Here is a 19,720-nt window from a genome sequence, read left to right on the forward strand (position 1 = left end):
CTCCCACCAGCCCCTAACTGGGTGGGGGAAAACTTCCGGTCGGGGCGAGCAGGCTTCCGGCGAGGCGGCGAATGGCCTCTGTCAGGGCCGCGGTCGGGGCCTCGCTCGCGGTTGCCCGAACCCGGCCACGGTGCGTCGGTCTCGCGCTTCCGTCGTCCGCGCCCCGGTCCGCCTGGGCTGCAGCTATGGAGCCCACGCCGCGTTGGCTGGCAGGGCTGCGCTTTGACAACCGCGCCCTGCGTGAGCTGCCGGTGGAGACGCCGCCGCCTGGGCCGGAGGACTCCCTGGCCACCCCGCGGCCGGTGCCCGGAGCCTGCTTCAGCCGTGCGCGGCCGGCCCCGCTACGGCGGCCGCGCCTGGTGGCGCTGTCAGAGCCCGCGCTGGCCTTGCTGGGGCTCGAGGCCAGCGAGGAGGCCGAGGTCGAGGCCGAAGCTGCGCTCTTCTTCAGCGGCAATGCGCTGCTGCCGGGCACCGAGCCCGCCGCGCACTGCTACTGTGGACACCAGTTCGGTCAGTTCGCTGGGCAGTTGGGCGACGGTGCCGCCATGTACCTGGGCGAGGTGTGCACAGCGGCCGGCGAGCGCTGGGAGCTGCAGCTCAAAGGCGCCGGCCCCACGCCCTTCTCCAGGTGCGGAACTCCCGGAGAACTTCCCGGAGGCGACACCCTTCTGCGCGCGTGGGTGAAAAGGGAAGGTGCCCAGTGGCGCTTTCGCCCGGGTAGGGACAGCCCTACGTCCAAACTCCATGAATGGTTAGGACCTAGGTGGAGGAAGACAAAGAAACTGGCAGGGAAGGGCCGAGTGGCAAGAACGGGCTTACTCTCTGGCTGACACTCAGAGAGATCTCTCTCCATCTGCCAATTCTGTCAGGTGGAGGGGACACACCTCTAATGGCTGTCCGATGTGTTTTCAGAAACACAACGCGGACTTTGGAACCAGTTCCCCGAATGATACTGTTTGCTGAACATCTTGCCCAGAGTCTAGTTTTCAGAAGCAATGCATTGGGCTGGTATCCAGACCTATTATCTGGAACCATACTTAAACAGTATGCTTCCTCAACTTGCCCAGCCTCTAGCAGACTCTACGCACTGTCTAGGGACTGTGGGCACAATCCGTTCTTATACCCACCTTCTCTGTGACCATTCTCCCAAGCCTGTCAGTTCTAATCGTGCGCGCGCACACATGCACCCACCCACCCACACACACGAGTGGATAGTTCTTGTTTTCCAATGGAGAGTACCACAAGTGTCCAATACAGTCGTGGATCCAAAACCATACAGGCCCAAAGGAACAACTCTTCTTCCTCCTCCTCCTCCTCCCCCCCCCCCTTTTTTTGTACAGTGGTGTTTTGCCTGCATGTGTGAGAGTTGAACCCCTGGAACAGGAGTTACAATTGTGAGCTGCCATGTGGGTGCTGGGAATTGAACCTGGGTTCTATGGAAGAGTAGTCAGTGCTCTTAACCACTGAGCCATCTCTCTAGCCCCAAGGAACTCTTTAAAAAGAAAAACCAGAAGGGGGGCATCAGATCCCGTTATAGATGGTTGTGAGCCATACAGATGGTTGCTGGGAATTGAACTCAGGACCTCTGGAAGAGCAGCCAGTGCTGGGCCACATCTCCAGCCCAAGGAGCTCTTCTTAATTAAGTCCTGCCACCCAGGTACAGACAGGTCTTAGGGGCTCTGCTCCTGTTTTTCGCTATATGATTTATTTAGGTTAGATGCTTGTTAGATGACTAAGAAACAGGAAATTGGGCTTTTACGGTTTCTCACTACATCTGCTTCTCATCCTTTCTTCCACCAGTCACTAACATGCCAACCATCCCCCAATGCCAAGCTGTCTTCATCTCTCAACATAGTGGTTTCTTCCTCATCTTTCCACCCCCAAGCCAGATTTATGGTCTCGCTGGCACCCTGCTGCTCACTGGACCAACCTTCTCAGAGGCTCTTGGAAATATACGGCAGATGTATATTCCAGGGCTCCTCAGCTCTTCATTTTGTGAGCAGCTTTGAACTTTGCATTTTGATAATTTATGTTCACCAGTTACCAAAGGTGTGTAGACCCTTGGTGTCAGGATAATTTGATATTGAATTTTTTTTTTTTTTTTTTTTTTTTTTTTTTTTTTTTTGTACAGGGTTTCTCTGTATAGTCCTGGCTGTCTTGGAACTCACTCTGTAGACCAGGCTGGCCTCGAACTCAGAAATCTGCCTACCTCTACCTCCCAAATGCTGGGATTAAAGGCATGCACCACCACTGCCCGGCAGAAAGGCTTCCTTATATTTAAATATCTTGATGCTAAGAATCAAATCCAGAGTCTCATGTGTCCTAGACTACTACTGCACCACATATCCAGCCATGAAAGGTGCTTTTTAAAAAACATTTCCTATGCATCAGTGAGTTGCCTGCATGTGTGTCTGTGTGAGGATGTCAGATCCCCTGGAACTGGAGTTGTAGTTGTGAGCTACCATGAGGGTGCTGGAAATTGAACCCGGCCAGTGCTCTTAACCGCTGAGCCATCTTCTCCAGCCCAAGTGGTGCTTTTCATACTTGATTTACTTATAGTTGGTATTTCCACACCTGAGGTCAGCTGTTTCCATGAAGTCAGGGATCCCTTTGACCCTTGCTTAGGTCTCATCCTTGTGTGTCAGGGTTTCTCATCTCAACACTGCCAAGACTTGAGGCTAAGGTTGGAGGTGGCTGTCGGGTCGGGGCTTCTAGAGCCCTGAGATGGGTGAGTGGCTTCTGCTCTTAACTAGACTCCAACCAGGTTAGCATAGACTATGTTGTGCTTTTTTTGAGACAGGGTCTTACTTCAAAACCGTAGTTGTCCTTGAACTTGCAGAGATCCATCTACCTCTGCCTCCCAAGTGCTGGAATTGAGCACACATGCCTCCACACCAAGCTGGGTCTTCAGCTTTTGACCCTTCTGTCTTCCATGCACTGAGATTACCGGGCCATATATAAACAGCATGTTTGATCAGTTTGGTCCGTTCCAGGCAAGGTCCTCTATTGGTTTAGGAACCTAAGACATTACTCCGGCAAGGAGGGGCTGTCGATGCAGCCTGCCCAGGTAGCCACTGTGCTGGGCATCCAGTACTGTACTATATTCTGCTAAAAACAAAACAGGCCCAGTGTATAGGAAGAGTCCAAGTACAAAAACTACCCATAAACTGTAGCTTTCTTGTCTCATTTTGTTCTCTAGGTCCCTGTGACTGGTGGCTCAGACCCTACTGAGTCCGCCAGCCAGACACAGGCACGTGGCTGTGTAGTTTTGTTTCCTTTAGGGGTGTGAGATGTGCAGCATGTCAGCAACTGCGTGTCACAGCACTCCTCACTATGCTCCCCTCAGGGACTGGCACAGGCTGAGTCCTGTGAGAACCGCTAACAGCTTACTCATGAGCTTGGGCCTCTGTAGCTGCAGTTTTCTGTTTCCCATGACAACGGGCAGTGCTGGTGGGTAGTATGCATTAATTACTGTAGGGATGTTTTTGTAACACCTGTGAGGACAAAACTGCAGCCTTGAAGGTGGCTGGGGGGGCATTGAGGGGGGACAGGGGAGGTCTCTCTTCACCTAGCTTTAGTCATATGACGGCTACCCCAAAGCTCTTGGGAAGCTTGGTTCAGAATAACCTCCGCCTGACCGGCTCCTTGGCCTGTGTTTGATTTCAGACAAGCCGATGGTCGCAAAGTCCTGCGGTCAAGCATCCGTGAGTTCCTGTGCAGCGAAGCCATGTTTCACCTGGGAATCCCCACCACGAGGGCCGGGGCCTGCGTCACGTCTGAGTCTACAGTGATGCGAGACGTGTTCTATGATGGTAATCCAAAATATGAAAAGTGCACGGTTGTGTTGCGTATAGCTCCCACTTTCATAAGGTAATGCTGGGGTCCATTAGGCCTATCTACATGCATTTGCTCCTAGAGCATACGCGATCCATGCTTATGCAGCCAGGATGTTGACCCGGCTCCTGAACAAGCAAGAGCTCCCGGCTGTGGTCAGGACTCAGCCCCAGATGCTTCTCAATGCAGTGCCTGACTCATTAGTCCAGTCCTTTCTGCAGATGCCTGTCTTGCCTTCACCTGAGCTTGGTGTCCAGCCGGCAGGGGCTGTGTGAACAAGGAGGTGGCTGGTGTGATCTTAGGATTCTCCATATTATTGTACCCAGGCTAGTCAGTCATCAGCACTCAGCACACATGGCCCCTGCTGGCCTCTGGCTTTTTCTGGCCTCAGCGAGGATGGAAAGGGGCCAAAGATGGTAACTGCTGCACTGTAGAGGCCCATTCCCCTGACTTAGCTGGCTTTAGAGTAGAGGTCATCCTGTGCCTTGGACAGTGGTGACAGCACCACTGCCCTCTGCCCACCAATTGCAAGCATCAACCCAGTTACAATTTTTAAAAAATGTCAGCTGGGTATGGTGGTGCACACCACTAGTCCCGGCACTCAGGAGGCAGAGGCCAGAGATAGATCTCTGAATTTGAGGCCAGCCTGGTCTACAGATTGAGTTTAAGAATATCCAGGGCTATAGAGAAACCCTGTGTCAAAAATTTTAAAACATAAAAAAATTTAAAGCCAGGCAGTGGTGGCACACGCCTTTAATCCCAGCACTCAGGAGGCAGAGGCAGGCGGATTTCTGAGTTCGAGGCCAGCCTGGTCTACAAAGTGAGTTCCAGGACATCCAGGGCTACACAGAGCAACCCTGTCTCGAAAAAACAAAAAATGTAAAAAGGCTCCATGCATGACTGGCGTCCTTGTGGGACACCAACTGACTGGCACTGGCACTGACACGCCGCGTACATACTTTCTGGGTAGGCCACCCCTGGCTGTCCTCACAGTATATGGGGTACACACAATCCTGTGTGGAGTTGGAGCTGGCAAAGTAGACAGTCATGGTTGTTTCTTGGCCTGGTGAGTCTCCAGCATCTGGGAGCTGGAGTTGGCCAGATTGAGTCCTGCCTGTCACTCAGATCTGGCAATGCTCTGGCTGTGTGCTGCTGTATCTCCATAGCGTGCTCTCCCATTGTGCGGCTCCACAGCCTTGTGGCCATGATGGTTTTTCTTGTTCTTGCAAGGTATGATCCATTGAACACTGGGATCTTTCCTACAGATTCGGCTCCTTTGAAATTTTTAAGCCTCCTGATGAGCACACAGGGCGTGCAGGCCCCAGCGTGGGACGAGATGATATCCGAGTCCAATTGCTTGACTATGTCATCAGCTCTTTCTACCCTGAGATCCAGGCTGCCCATACCTGTGACACGGACAACATACAGAGGAACGCGGCCTTTTTCAGAGAGGTAGGCAGAGGTTCTCCACTGGCCATCTGGTGTCTTTGTCCTCTTCTGTTCCTTGTTCCTATATCTAGGTCCCATCATCTCCCACAGCCTCAAGAACTGGGCAGCCTGGAAGTACTTAGAGGTTTTGTTTTGAGACAGTTTTTCTTAGTAGCATTGGCTAGCCTGGAACTTCTATTCCATATGTAGACCAAAGATCTGCCTGCCTCTGCCTCCTGAGTGTTGGGATGAAAGCTGTGCACCACCACATCCCATACACCAGGGCATTTTGATGATGTGACATTAAGACACCTGGTGCTGAGTATACCTACAAGACCCAGGAGAAGTAGCTAGTCTTAGAAGGAAGGACACATGGGCAGAAGCACTGGTGAATGCGGGATTCCTACTGCGTGGGTCAGTGACCTCAACCCAGCATACTCACCTGGTATCTCAACTTGGGGGAACAGATATAGACTCCTCCAGCAAGGGCTAGCCATGGCCCCGTTTCTGTGTCAATTGTTTTCTCATACACATCATTGCTGCTGGTTAGCAGACTATTCCAAGCGCATGTCCATGAGGTCACACATGGGGCACACCAGGCTACTCTTATTTCCCACCTCTGGCCCACGTGCTGGGGGTGTGGTGACATAGCCACAGAGCAGGAGGAGCTATGAGGCTGAGCTGTATGCTCTCAACACAGAAACAGATGGGTGATCTGGTCAGCATACACTGTCCCTTTAAGTCTCTGCTTTTTGACCATGCTACCTGGCCCCTGGGATCCCTGTGCTCCTTATGAGGCGAGGCACAGAAGACCACTTGCTTGGGCACTGGGAGCTATGATTCAGTCCTGCACTTGGGGCTCCTGTTCTCCAGGCTACACTGGAGCCTTATTATGTTCAGGGGCTGCCTCTGGTTGGGTCACTGGACGAGCAGTTGGTAGCATTGCCCTATAGCTCCCAGAATGGAGCTAGAATAGCAGGTTTTAGGAAATATCATTCTGGACTGTGATGTTTCCCCCAGTGTTGTTATCAGGTCTTCTTCCTGGGACTCAGACTGTGTTGCTGATTTTTATGGTTAACCCAAAATTGGTAGTGTTTAAAAGAATACGTGGTGGAAATGGCACTTAAGCCCATATAAACCAACTCACCCAAAACATACTCTGAAACAGTGGTAAAGGGATTACAAAGACCCTGCACTGAGAACCACTTACAGAAAGTCCACTGGCATCAGGAGATGCACTGGGGTGTTCTGGCATGAGTAAGGGCAGATGGGCATCAACCAGAGTCTGCTTTGCTCTAGGTGACACAGCGAACAGCACGGATGGTTGCTGAATGGCAGTGTGTTGGCTTTTGCCATGGCGTGCTCAACACTGACAACATGAGCATTGTGGGGCTCACTATCGACTATGGACCCTTTGGCTTCCTGGACAGGTAAGCTCCCCACCCCCACCCCCCAAGGTTGTAAGTGATGGGACCTTCTGCTTGTTGGCCACCTAGGAACTGGTCCCTGTGAGGGAGAGGACCAGGAACAGTGTGGTCTGTGTGATGCTTCTCTCTCTCTCTCTCACTCACTCATTTTATATTTGTGAGTACACTATAGCTGTCCTCAGACGCACCAGAAGAGGGCATCGGGTCCCATCATAGATGGTGTGAGCCACCATGTGGTTGCTGGGAATTGAACTCAGGACCTCTGGAAGAGCAGACAGTGCTCTTTAATCACTGAGCCATCTCTCCAGCCCCTCATGTCTCTTTTCTTAATGTTTCATTCTCTCAGTGTCTGGTCAACCGACCCTACAAGTAGAAATCAAGTTTGTTTTGGAATTTATTACATAATCCAGGCCAGCCTTGAATTTGTGACTCTTGCCTCAGGCTCCTGAATTGATAAGTTTATAGGAGCATGCCACCGTACTTAGCCTCTCTGGAGTGTTTTGAACAAAAGGTGACATTTTAGCTAGTTAGAACAAGTTCCTCCCTTGCCAGGCTCTAAGTGGACTAAAGGGTAGGAGATGGAGTGGAGCAGAGGGGGCTCTATCTGTCTTAAGGCAGTCTGAGTCCCAAGCAGTTTCCTCCCTGGCCTTGAGGCAGAACTGATTGTAGATAGGCAGAAGAAAGCCACTCTAAATCTTCTTGGCTTGAAGATTTACACAGGGCAAGAATGGTGTTGCCACAGGCAAGGTCATCAGTCTTGCCAGTAGCCTGCCCTCTTGAGTCTCCTCTTATAGCATTTCTCTGTATGGCAGGTACGACCCTGACCATATATGTAATGCCTCTGACAATGCTGGGCGCTACACATACAGTAAGCAGCCCCAGGTATGCAAGTGGAATCTGCAGAAACTAGCTGAAGCATTGGAGCCTGAACTGCCACTTGCGCTGGCTGAGGCCATTCTAAAAGAGGAGTTTGACACTGAGTTCCAAAGGCACTATCTACAGAAGATGCGTAAAAAGCTGGGCCTTATTCGAGTGGAGAAGGAAGAAGATGGGACACTTGTGGCCAAACTTCTGGAGACCATGCATCTGACTGGTGAGCCACAGAACCCTGTCACTGTGGGAAAATACTTAGTGTTCTCCAAACTCAGTGGCACTGAAAGCAGCCCCAGTTCCCAAACTGACATTCTGTCTGCTCTAACTACTCTCCATCTACCTTCCTGGTACCCCCGTTGTAATTTCTGTGAACCTGACCACTCAGTAGAGAAACTCCATGGACTCACTTGTGACTGGCTTATTTCATTCCACAGACGATCCCTGGGTTCTTCCACGTTGCAGCATGTGTCTGAACTTACCTCCATTTTTAATGCTGACTATCTAGTTGTATAGTAATGACCCCTCAGGGCTCATCAGCTGTTACATAGAGTGCTGCTTTGAACATGTGTACAGTTAGTGGTTTGGTGCGAGTCCCTTTCAGTTCTTACAGCATAGTTTACTAGGTCACTATTTAGCTTATCTCTGACAGCTCTGGTTTCCACACTGTATTGAGTAGAAGCAGCTAAGATGAGCATCTGTGCTTTGTTCCTGACTAGACTTAGAACTGCAGACTTGTCTGGAGACAGTCTAGCCCAGGCTGGCCTCCAACCGGTGCTCTTGTACAGCAGCATCCTGAAGGCTGGGATCACAGGCCCAGCTTGTTTTCTGCCTGTGTTAGCATGGCCACCTCAGCTTCTTGGTTTTGAGATTGAGTCTCCAGGTGGCTTTGGTTGTTCTAGAACTCAGCATATACCAGACTGGCGTTGAGCTCAGAGATCTGCCTGTTGCTGGCAATAAGGGCACGTGCCACACACACTACCTCAGCCTCGTTAGATACTATTTGCATGGATTGTTTTTATCTTTTCATTCTCAACACACTCAGACCGAAAGCAGGCACTTTATAGACAGCAGTGAGGCTGAGTCACGGATTTCCCATCTGTCAACCAGCTCTCCATTGCAGGGGTACAGAACTCATTTACAACAAGTTTGTCTTCTGCAAGCCTTTTGTTTTGTTTTGAAGAGACCAGTTTGGCCTTGAAACTCAAGATCCACCTGCCTCTGCTGCCCAAGTCCTGCAGGTAAAGGGGAGGACCACCACCACCGCTAAAAAAAATGAGGCTGGGCTGTAGTGGCACATGCCTCTAATCCCAGCTCTTGGGAGGCAGGAGCAGATCTCTGTAAGTTTGAGGTCATCTTGGTCTACAAAGCGAGTTCTAGGACAACCAGGTCTGCACAAAGAAACCCTGTCTTAAGAAACCAAAAGGGGAAAAAAAAAAAATCATCGTGTAGGCTGGGCATAGTGGCGCACACCTTTAATCCCAGCACTCGGAAGGCAGAGGCAGGTGGATTTCTGAGTTCAAGACCAGCCTGGTCAACAAATTGAGTTCAGAACAGCCAGGGCTACAGAGAAACCCTGTCTTGAAAAAAAAAAAAAAAAAAAAAACCTCACCGTGTGCATGCTACAGTGTACATTGTAGCAATGTAGAAGCAGGACAGTTTGCAAAAACTCCGTTCTTTCATGCTATGGGTCTCCGAGATGACGCCTGAGCCAGCCTGAGTGGCAGCAAGCACCACTATCCATTAAGCAAACTCATCAGTCCGCATTTTGCACTTTTATATATTGCTCAAGAGTTGCAGTGAGGATGGTTGCCATGTCAAGCTAATAGCCACAGTGTATCAGGCACATCTATGCCCTGACCGGTGGCAGGCACTGTGACTGAGGGTCCAGTGCTAGCCTTGTTTTTTGTGTCAATACACTTTTCGGGTGACCTACAAAGGACTGGTAACAGATGTATAGAGCCTAAGGAAATGGGCTGGGGGAGTAATGGGGCCCAGCGTGTGCCTCCCGGGCACTGAGCAGCTCATTTTTTAGGTGCTGACTTCACTAACACCTTCTGTGTTCTGAGCTCCTTTCCGGCTGACCTGTCGGACTCAGCAGAGTTCCTGAGCAGGCTGACCTCCCAGTGTGCCTCTCTGGAAGAGCTAAGGCTCGCCTTCAGACCACAGATGGATCCCCGGTAAGTACAAGCTCAGAATTAGTTTTCAGAAGGGGAGCAGCAGGGAGGCTACAGACTATTTCCCGAGTGCACCGGGGGCCTGGCAGCCGCACCACTCCTGGGCATGAAATGCAGTGAGATCACATTTCTGCACCATTGAGGACCAGGACACTAACTAGAAGAAAGCAGGACATAGGTGGACTGGACTGGAGATGCCAAGCAGACAGTGCCTTCCCATGCTATCCTACAGGGTGTGCACACTATGTCCAGCGTGCTGCATTCAGCTAGGAAGAGATATGGCAAATGGTGGCTTACGGGCTTTCAAGTAACAACCCAGAGGCTGGTTATGCAAAAGGAGTTTAGTGGGGAAAGCAGCAGTAACCATCAAGAGGAAATGGCACTTGAGATCTGTAGAAACACCCGGGACAGATGCCCCCTGGGTGGGGGTGTAGCAATTTGGAAGTTGCCTCAGCACCTGAGCTACTTCCCATGCCACCCTCCTTACAGGCAGCTCTCTATGATGCTGATGCTTGCACAGTCGAACCCACAGCTCTTTGCACTCATTGGTACTCAAGCCAATGTCACAAAGGAGCTAGAACGTGTGGAGCATCAGTCTCGGCTAGAACAGCTGAGCCCCTCTGACCTGCAGCGCAAGAACAGAGACCACTGGGAAGCCTGGCTACAGGAATACAGGTAGGCGGTTCCCGGGGTCATTTGAACTGGCATCTTGACACAATGGCCACCTTAGAAGGGGGCTGCAGATGGCCCTGAATTGGGGTCATGGGGCATGCAATTCTTAGTTGGAAAAACCAGCTAGGATTTTGGTTCCAGAGACCGTCTCGACAAGGAGAAGGAGGGTGTTGGAGACACTGCTGCCTGGCAGGCAGAACGTGTACGTGTCATGCGTGCCAACAACCCCAAGTACGTCCTGAGGAACTATATTGCACAGAAAGCCATTGAAGCTGCTGAAAATGGAGACTTTTCAGAGGCAAGCACACACTATCTGTTATCCCTTCCTCTCATGGATATGTCGTTAAATAAGCTGCTCACCGAGTTCCTCCCACCTGTTCTCTAGGTGCGGCGTGTCCTGAAGCTGCTAGAGTCTCCTTACCACAGTGAAGAGGAGGCCACAGGCCCTGAAGCAGTGGCAAGGAGCACTGAGGAGCAATCTTCCTACAGTAACAGGCCACCCCTCTGGGCAGCAGAACTCTGTGTAACATGATCCTCATAAAGGCCTCGGTGTCCTCCACTTGTCTGGAGTCTCCCGAGGCCTCCCCAGTGCTGCTGAGTTGCTGAGACCGCTGGGATGCCTGTCCTCAGTCTCTCCATGACGGCAGAGGTCTCCAGTCAAAACCTGACCCATCTCTGTCTGATACTACCTTAGCAGTACTACCCTGGCCTAGCATTCAACACGCCCTTAGCACACAGTGCTTCATGCTAGAATATCAGTCTCATGTTTTTAAGTAATGCAAACAGGCCTAAGTAAGTAAGCCTTGTGGCCTGTGTGTGCATTTTGCCCCAAAGGGCAGGGCTTCACACCTGTTGAATCTCCTGGGCCTCTAAATAAAGCAGCTTCTTCAGGTCTATCTCTGGTCACTGCCTTGGCCCTAGCCCCATCCAGGTAAAATGGGGATGCAGCCATGATCCTGTCTGTCCTCAGGAGTCCTGGTAGTAGTTGTTGAAGTTGATGCGAAGCAGAAAGTCTTCCAGGTGGGGCTGATAGCCTCGGTTCACCAGCTTGGTCACTACTAGAAAGGCATCCAACTTTCAGGCTCCTGCCCACCCTGGGCCTGGCCACCCCAGCAGCTCAGCTCAAAAGAAGGGCTTACCTTTGAAGAGGAAGTGGGAGTAGTACTTGAAGGTGCTGTAGGACTGCTGCATGAGGGGGAAGTTGGGGTGCTCGGCACCACGGGGGCCGGTGGCCGGGCCCCAGTTCTGAGAGATGAGCTGGCTTCGGAACTTGAGCACCAGGCTGAAGATGCTATGGATGATGTTCATGACTGGCGCTGCCTTCTCTGTCAGTAGGCCCCTGGTGGAGGGTAGAGCTGCTGGTGTCTGACCAGCCTGACCAGGGTACACCCAAGGCCAGGTGCCTGCCTGCCTGCCTCACCTGAAAACAGCCCTGTGCAGGTACTCGGCATGGGCCCGCTGAATCTCCTCCAGGTCACCCACCACAGCTAGACGGGCTCGGAACTCACACCAGCTGACATGCAGGATCTGGTTAGCAATGTAGCCCTGGATGACCTTCACAAAGTGCTGCATCTCATGCTTGAACAGCTGCAGCTGTCGGAACTGCACTGAGCCAGCCGTGTGGCTCACGAGGGCTGGGAAAGAACAACGCGCTTAGCGGCAGCCTGAAGCCACACACAGGTAGGACAGACGTGGGCCAGGCCTCACCTGTGCGCTTGAGGTGGAAGCAGATGTCTTTGAGTGTCCACATCATGAGCTTCAGCTGCAGCAGGAAGGAGAAGATGCCACTGTACTTGTTCAGGCAGCTCTCGGTGATAACAATGTTGAGGGGCCAGTCGACCTGTTCAGGAAGCCCTACTTAGTGCATACAGCTTTCCGATACACCTCCCTATACACCGTGGCAGAACACTGCTGACCTTGTACCTGAGCTCCAGGCAGCTCAGCACATCTGGGGCATTCGGGGCAAACACCTCAGGCAGGTACTTGAGAGCAAAAGACAGGTTGGAAGCATGCGGGGTGTCCCCGTGGAGGCTGTACTGCAGGGCCTTGCTCAGGATGCTGTTAAGGACCAGTGGGTTGAGCAGCTCTCCAGGCGTCTGCCCAGCCCCTAGCTAAGGAAGTCAAGAGAAAAGGGTTCAAGGAGCCCCAAGTTTGTGCCCTGCCCCTCCCTACTTGCCCAGGAACCCAAGTTCTGCCGGAGCAGCACCGTGTCACCATATTGCTAGGGACTATGACATGTTTGGGTGGGCCCGAGGCCAGCAGCCACCCGAATCCTACCCATAACACCTCTAATGGGCAGCCTGATTCCAGCTGCATATCTTAGAGCTACCTTCTCAAAGAGCAGGTCACTAAGGGACTGAGCGAACTCTCCATCTTCCATCAGCAGGAAATGGCGCAGTGCCTCAAAGTGTGTCTCCAGGTGCAGCTCCACAAAGAAGTAGTCAACTGCGGCTTTGCTGACCAGGCTGACACTGGGGAGGGAGAGCTGGGGTTAGGGGCAGGGCAGGCAGAGAGGAATGGCAGGCTGCTGCAGTCGGGCAGGTGGAGGCACTCACTGGGCAGCCAGAGGCGCCATAAGGGAACGCTTCATAAGCACAGGCAATGTCAGCAGCTCGCTCAGCTGCACTGCACTCTCGTCTACTGCTGACTGAACTTGGGGGTCAACAGGGAAAGCAAAGGCCCGGGGAAGCATGTGGTGGACCAGGTGAGCAACAGGAGGCTCTGCTGTGGGAAACAAAACAGACTTGCTGAAGTTTAGGGATACCACCCCAGAGCACCCACAAGCTCCACTGTAACTGGCCCACTCACACATGGAATCATAGCTGTCCGGGTACTGCTCCAGGTGGTACAATTTTGTGAGGTCTGTCAAATAGGCTTGCTCCTTGCCCCAGCGTCTGGCCTCAGCTTCTGTGTTTGATACCTCATCACTAGGGCCTGGGCTGCTGGGGACAGCTGTGTCTTCCTAAAAAGAGGCCAACCTCAAAGAACTGCATCCTTACACAGTACACTACTCTCTGCCCCCACCCTATTTTGCTTGTGCTAAAAAGGAAATGGGCATATGGAAACCCCATGTGGTGGCGTTCCATGAACACTCCTGACCTGTGAGCTTGAAGGCAAACATGGAGAAAGGTCTTCAGCATCCCTACTCTTCCCTGGGCCTAAATAAACAGAAAATAATGGGTAGGAGGGCCATTAGTATCCAGTGCCTGCTTGAGAAGACCTAGTGAGACTGGCCCAGAGAACTCCAGTCCCCAACCCCCACCCCAGCAGCAACTTGATCCAGGCTGACAGACAAGGATCACAAAAGACAGCGTGCCACTGCCTTTCCAGAATGCCACAGTCCCACCCTGACCAGCACCGCCCACTCTGACCTTTCTCTTCAGGGATGCCACTTCCCAGCATGCTAGGCTCAGCCACAAGGGTCTTGGTCTGTAGGCTACCTTCCTCTGTTCTGCCAAAGCCAGAACACACGGTAGGCTTCGTTTTTTCAGGTAGCTGTGGCCCACATTCTAGAGCAGGGCTCTGTGCTTCCACACCAAGCACTGCCTCAGACACGTGAGCAGGGGGACACTGATGGGGCTTGAGGTCAGCCTCAGCTTCTGGCAAGGGCTCCTCCAGAATCAAGGGAGGCTGGGCACATCCACGTTGCTGAAGATCAAGATCCGTATCTGATACATTTTCCCCAATCCTAATACTGGCATCTGACACATGCCCGTGGACATTCCACCGCGGCCGAGAAGGAGTCACGTCTGATACATTCTCCCCTACCTTGATGCTGGCCTCTGACACATGCCCGTGGACATTCCACCGCGGCCGAGAAGGAGTCACATCTGATACATTCTCCCCTACCTTGATGCTGGCCTCTGACACATGCCCGTGGACATTCCACCGCGGCCGAGAAGGAGTCACATCTGATACATTCTCCCCTACCTTGATGCTGGCATCTGACACATGCCCATGAATGTTCCACCGTGTCCGAGAAGGAGCCACATCTGACATATTCTCCCCTATCTTGATGCTGGCATCTGACACATGTCCGTGGACATTCCACCGTGGCCTAGAAGGAGCCACTTCGGCCATATTCTCCCCAACTCCAATGCTGGCCTCTGACACATGGCCATGGACATTCCACCGTGGCCGAGGAAGAGCCACATCTGACATATAATCCCCCACCTTGATGTTAGCATCTGACACGTGTCTGGAAATGCTAAGTTGCTGACAAGGAGCCATCCCAGAAGCATGGCTCTCTGTAGAGACAGTAGTCTCTGACATGTGTTCAAGGAGCTGGCCTACAGGCTGGAGGCTCCCCTCCACAGGAGTGGCATGACTGAGTGGATGTGGGCAAGGCAAAGTCTCTTGCATATCATGGATATAAGAATCTACTTTTGTGGACATATCCCCCAGTAGATGCTGTTTGTCACTGTCCACGCTATTCTGAACATCCTGGAAGGGTCCTGGTGAGAGGGAGGTAGCCATAGCTGGCCTCAGTATGGTATTGAAATCATACTCTGACTGGGTAGCCTGGGGGCCCCCTGCTGTGAGTGCCGCTGGCTCAGGGGCTACAGGGGATAGGTCTGAGCAGATGGTCTGCAGAGCCACCTCTAAAAAGGGAACGCCAGTGTTCTCCACAGGCTGTTCCTCTCCAGAGTCCACGGGCAGAAAGTCTGTGATGCTAAGACCAGTCGAGAATGGCCCAGCTCCCGAGTCATCAGCTCCCTCTGTGGCAGACTTGGGGACTGATGGTGTCGATGCACACGGTAGGCTTGGACAACCCCAATGCAGCTCTGTGAACCCCGGATCACAGCTATGGCCTTCCCCTGCGTGCTCAGGACCTGTAGATGTGACCTGAAACACACACCGAATCCCTCCAGTCATTCAACCCCGACTCCCCAGGGCGAGCTCAGCAACAGTGGCTGACACCTACTGAGTGCAGAGACCCAGCAGAACCCCACGCTCCCACTGGAGCTTATTACCTGAGAGCCTGTGGATGGGAACACACTCGGCGGCTCCTGGGGCTGCTGAGCCTCCATGTCTCTCAGCATCTCCTGAAATTCAAACCAACAGGAAGAGAGAGAAGCTCTGTGGAGAGAGCAGCAGGGCTGGCACACACCGCACCTTTACACAGCACCACTCACCCATCACATACGCCACTGCCCTGCTGCCCACTCACACTGTCCAGTTCTGGCTGGAAGCCTGAGCCACAGCAAGTGCCATCTGTCCCCTTATGCAACAGGATGACAGGGTATGTAACTAGGTGCAAGGGCTGGCAGCTAACACTACAGCCATACCTGAATGCACTTCTGGTCTTCTAGGAGAAAACGAAGTCGTGCGCTTTCCAGCCTATGCCTCTGGATTCTCCACAGAGCCTTCTGCTCTCGACGAGCTGCCTCTGCAGACAACTTGCTATAATGGTCAACCAGCGCCTGCCTGAAGCCACATGCAGAGAGGACATGGTCACTACAACCTCTCCAAGCAGACTCCCTCCCCAGACTCCTGTCCCCCACCTTCCCCACAACAAACTGGGTTGGGGGGGAGGGGTTGCTGCCCACCAGGCTGAAAGGCTCTAATGAACAGATGCCCACATGGGACTTGGCAACTGTCTGTTGGACAAACAAAGAAAAATGTACATTATGCCCTGGGACAAGAGAATAAACAGTGGCTAAGGGGCAGCCCTCTCCAACCAGGCTCCATTTTCTTTACGGGAAGTGGACATCTCCCCATTCTCCAAGTTCAAACTCAGGAGAACTGGAGACTGACAAAAAAAAAAAAAGCAAATCCCAGGGATTCCGAGCCTCTAACTACTAGGCATCTAAGCCCAGTCTTCAATTTGTCGAGCCACAACTCAGAAACATGGCTCTCTATGCCTGGTTTTCCTCTTAAGAGAATAGAGCATCTACTCACATGTGTGTGCACATATCTAGCACATGCAAGAGGCAAACCCATTTGCTCTGTAAATATTATCTAAGGCTGGAACAGTTGAACTCCCAAGGACACCATGCAAGATGTAGCCAGTCCCTCCTGTAAAGGCCTTCCATGGAAACAATGAGCCTGTTTCTAGGACAAGCTAATGGTGCAAAGAGGAAACAGACTCAAGAGGCATGCCAGATTAGTGACCACTGCTCTGCGAGGCCGGGAACAGGTTTGGAATAGAAAGGCAAGCAAAGGTGTTTAAGATGAGCAGAGCAGGCGCCTGTAACCCCAGAACTAGGAAGCCTGAGAGAGGAGGACTGCAGGCCATACAGCAGCATCTTGGGGCTGTAGCTCAGTGGAGAGGGCTTACTTGCATTACAAGGTCCAAAGTTGGCACCATAGCACATAATAATATTACTACACACTAATAATAAATAACATTAACAGACAGTCGGGACATCAAATACACTGTGTGTATTAGGACTGGTCCCAGAGCACAACCTAAGAGCTCTAACCCCTTAGCTCAGGACAGCATCCTGGTCTAGCAGACTAGTCTTTCTGACTTGACATATGTCTGATTGTTAGATTAAAAACTAAAATAACAAGTTAGGGATGTTGCTCACTGGTAGAGCACTTGCCTAGCAACATTGGGACAGTAAAATAACCATCACTAGATTTAAACCAGCACCACGGGACCTGCAGCCATACAGCCCTACCTGGCCTTCCTCTCCAGCTCTTCCTCCAAGGCCTTTAGCCTCTTCTCCCGGTCACGGAGCTCACGGGCATAGCTGAAGTCATCATCTAGCTCTTCTTGTCTGGCTGCCAGGCGTCGCTACACAACACACACAGTCTCATTGCCAAATCAAATCAAGGACTCCAGGAGCCAGAACCACCCAGAGCCCAGACCACCCACCTCCTGATCCTTCACAAACTGTTCCTTCAGTCGCTGAAACTGCTCTCGCTTCCGAGTGTCCTGAGCAATCTGTTCTGCCATCTGCCGGTCTTCAGGAGAAGGTGAGAGGCGTGAGTGGTGAAGAGCCCAGCACAGGCCCCAGAACAGAGAGGAAAGGCCTGGACCTGCACTTACCACTCAACTCGCTCAGGACCCTGGACGCGGCTTCCCGGGCATGGACAATTAGTTCTTGTTTCGCAATTTCCATACGTAATTCCTAAAGACAATAAACAAAACATCTTAACACCCTGTCCCTTCCCCTAGGATAGTGTGGGGACAACTGGCTATCCAAAACAACGTGCTTCTGGTCAGTATTAACAGATACACTTCCCCAAACCACAGAATGTTCACAGCTGATGACGCTTCAACTACAGGATGGGAGGACAGGGAGACCTCTGGCTTAAGAGTGACAGGAAGTGACTATGTACCCACAGATAAATGAAGGGCTCATGAGCATTCCTGCTCCTGAATCTGTCCTTGCCTGGGTCTCTCCTGATGCCCATTAGACACCAAGCCAAGACAAAGTTGTTGAGCTTGTCCCTGGCCAGTCACTAATCTCTCCTGGAGTGTACAGGAGCATTGGGGTGCTGCTTCTAGGCACACACTCAGTATTTGTAAATGCTACTCGGGTAGAGGAATTTTAGGCTTTGCTGCCTAGAATTTCCAAATGTTGGTAAAACCTGGAGTGCAGGTAAGGTTACCCACCTAAAAAAAAAAAGAAACCTGTCATCAGATTTGTTCCGATTTTCCTTGACACACAACCAAGCAGCTTGGGTGTCCTAAGCTAGACCTACTACCAGGACAGAAACACCAGAAAAACCACTGTGCCTGACTGACTGCCCACATCCTGTCCACTGTGCCTGACTGCCCACACCCTGTCCACTGTGCCTGACTGACTGCCCACACCCTGTCCACTGTGCCTGACTGCCCACACCCTGTCCTCTCTGCCTGACTGCCCACATCCAGTACTTCTTGCTCCTCAGTCTGCCTGACAGCTGTCCACATGGGCCCACCCCTGGGGTGAGGGAGCTCCATCAGCCCAGACCCTCAGAAGTGAAGGGAAAGTAAAAGTACAGAGAAAGCCCAAAGCCCTGCATCCAAGCACCTTTTCCTCCTTGCTGATACAGCTATGACGTGCGACTCTCTCCATCCGCCCAACATAGACAGCACAGTCCTTCTCAATCTCCTTCAGTTCCTCAAGAGAGAAAATCACCGAGATCCGAGGGACAGGGACATCAGACCAACAAAGGTAATGCTGCCAAAAAGGAAGGACTTCAATGACTACATAGCCAAGGCTACAAACAAGACCCAAGCACTGCCTTGCTACTGAGTCTTCAGTGAGGGATACAGACAGCCATTTTTTTTTCCTTGAAAATTTTATTCCTAAATCTGAGGTTAGCTGAAACCCTTGATGGCTCCACAGAGCAAGTATCCCAAAAATGGAAATACCATGTATGGGGCCACCTACAGCAGAGGTGGGCTCAGAAACTAAGGGGCAGCATGTGATCGGTCTCATCTCTCAGGCAGAAGACTATGGTGGCAAACACACCAGCACCTAACTCAGGCTCAGTCCCTGGTCAGACCTAGCCTCCATGATACACAAGCCCCTCCTCCAGCCCCCACAGCCGGCAGAACCCTCTCACCCGGGGACAGCAGAGCTTCAGTAGGTTGATGGTCTTCCCACAGACATACACATCATGAGCAATGTGTTTCAAGAATACAGGAACACAGTCCTCCACCTCTTTGGAAATGAGCACGTAGCCATGGGTCCAGTAAAACTTGTCTGGACAGAACATGAATAAAAAATGATGATCTGCAGTTATAATGGCCCTGACCCCGGGCAGGGAACACTGATAATTTATTTCTCTGCCAGTGAAATGAGCCAATTCATGCCGGATTCGATTATATTAAATGTAGGTTTATTGGGAAGTTGCTCTCAGGTTAGTTCACTGGCCCCAAGGAAGAAAGCCAGAGAAGTCATCATGGGGAGGGAAAGAGAGAAAAAGAAAGAGCATGCATTGAGAGAGAAGCGAGTGGGGAGACCAGAATGTCTGGATCGCATGAGGAAGAACCTCTGGAGGAAAGGCAGCCCAGGCCGAGCTGGAAAGTTCAGGGTGTGCCAGGGAGGGACTGAGGGATGCTGGGAGAACCTGGAGACCAGGTCTGCTTTGAAATGTACAGTATATACCTCAGTCCCTTGTCCTGGGGGTCCAAAACCTGATAGGCACAGCCTAGAAGTCGGTGTGTACTTACCTCTGAAGCTGAGGTACTCATGGTTAACCTGGATCATGAACTCCCCATAAACATCTCTGAAGACTCCACTGTACACCCAATCGTGGATGAACCTACAGGGTAATGGAACACAGGAGGGTGGGGGTGGGGGAAAAAGGAGAGCTGGGCAAGCGTGGAGTCTGCGAGGCTAGTGTGGCCAGTCCCCAGAGTAGAATGAG

The 19,720-nt window shown here is 51.9% G+C and overlaps 2 protein-coding genes across 6 annotated transcripts in view; one reads left to right on the forward strand and one right to left on the reverse strand.

The window, feature by feature from the left end:
- Nucleotides 1-11,302, forward strand: Selenoo (selenoprotein O). The gene is made up of 9 exons (NM_027905.3): nucleotides 1-628; nucleotides 3,667-3,870; nucleotides 5,100-5,286; nucleotides 6,562-6,692; nucleotides 7,502-7,782; nucleotides 9,595-9,739; nucleotides 10,226-10,411; nucleotides 10,550-10,706; nucleotides 10,794-11,302. The coding sequence occupies exons 1-9, from the start codon at nucleotides 72-74 to the stop codon at nucleotides 10,947-10,949; spliced, it is 2,004 nt and encodes a 667-aa protein (NP_082181.2). The 5' UTR covers nucleotides 1-71; the 3' UTR covers nucleotides 10,950-11,302.
- The window catches only part of Tubgcp6 (tubulin, gamma complex associated protein 6), a 24,112-nt gene continuing 14,451 nt past the window's right edge, over nucleotides 10,060-19,720 (reverse strand). The window contains exons 8-25 of one of the 5 annotated variants that reach the window (XR_384017.3): nucleotides 19,524-19,615; nucleotides 18,914-19,053; nucleotides 18,376-18,525; nucleotides 17,406-17,487; nucleotides 17,232-17,320; nucleotides 17,035-17,150; nucleotides 15,697-15,835; nucleotides 15,382-15,453; nucleotides 13,780-15,253; nucleotides 13,508-13,566; nucleotides 13,217-13,370; nucleotides 12,964-13,129; nucleotides 12,738-12,879; nucleotides 12,325-12,519; nucleotides 12,116-12,248; nucleotides 11,829-12,042; nucleotides 11,548-11,747; nucleotides 10,060-11,466 (exon numbers count right to left, since the gene is read on the reverse strand). Coding sequence is in view for 2 of the 5 variants with exons in the window: in NM_001163319.1 (NP_001156791.1) it covers nucleotides 11,375-11,466; nucleotides 11,548-11,747; nucleotides 11,829-12,042; nucleotides 12,116-12,248; nucleotides 12,325-12,519; nucleotides 12,738-12,879; nucleotides 12,964-13,132; nucleotides 13,217-13,370; nucleotides 13,508-13,566; nucleotides 13,780-15,253; nucleotides 15,382-15,453; nucleotides 15,697-15,835; nucleotides 17,035-17,150; nucleotides 17,232-17,320; nucleotides 17,406-17,487; nucleotides 18,376-18,525; nucleotides 18,914-19,053; nucleotides 19,524-19,615 (3,712 nt within the window). In the remaining 3 variants the exon portion in view is untranslated. Of the gene's footprint in view, nucleotides 11,467-11,547; nucleotides 11,748-11,828; nucleotides 12,043-12,115; nucleotides 12,249-12,324; nucleotides 12,520-12,737; nucleotides 12,880-12,963; nucleotides 13,133-13,216; nucleotides 13,371-13,507; nucleotides 13,567-13,779; nucleotides 15,254-15,381; nucleotides 15,454-15,696; nucleotides 15,836-17,034; nucleotides 17,151-17,231; nucleotides 17,321-17,405; nucleotides 17,488-18,375; nucleotides 18,526-18,913; nucleotides 19,054-19,523; nucleotides 19,616-19,720 lie in introns of those variants that run through there. The other 4 variants (XR_384016.3, XR_001781546.1, NM_001163319.1 and 1 more) reach the window with 4 other exon arrangements.

This window comes from Mus musculus, chromosome 15, assembly GCF_000001635.26.
Source record: "Mus musculus strain C57BL/6J chromosome 15, GRCm38.p6 C57BL/6J".
In the NCBI taxonomy this organism is placed as follows: domain Eukaryota; kingdom Metazoa; phylum Chordata; class Mammalia; order Rodentia; family Muridae; genus Mus; species Mus musculus.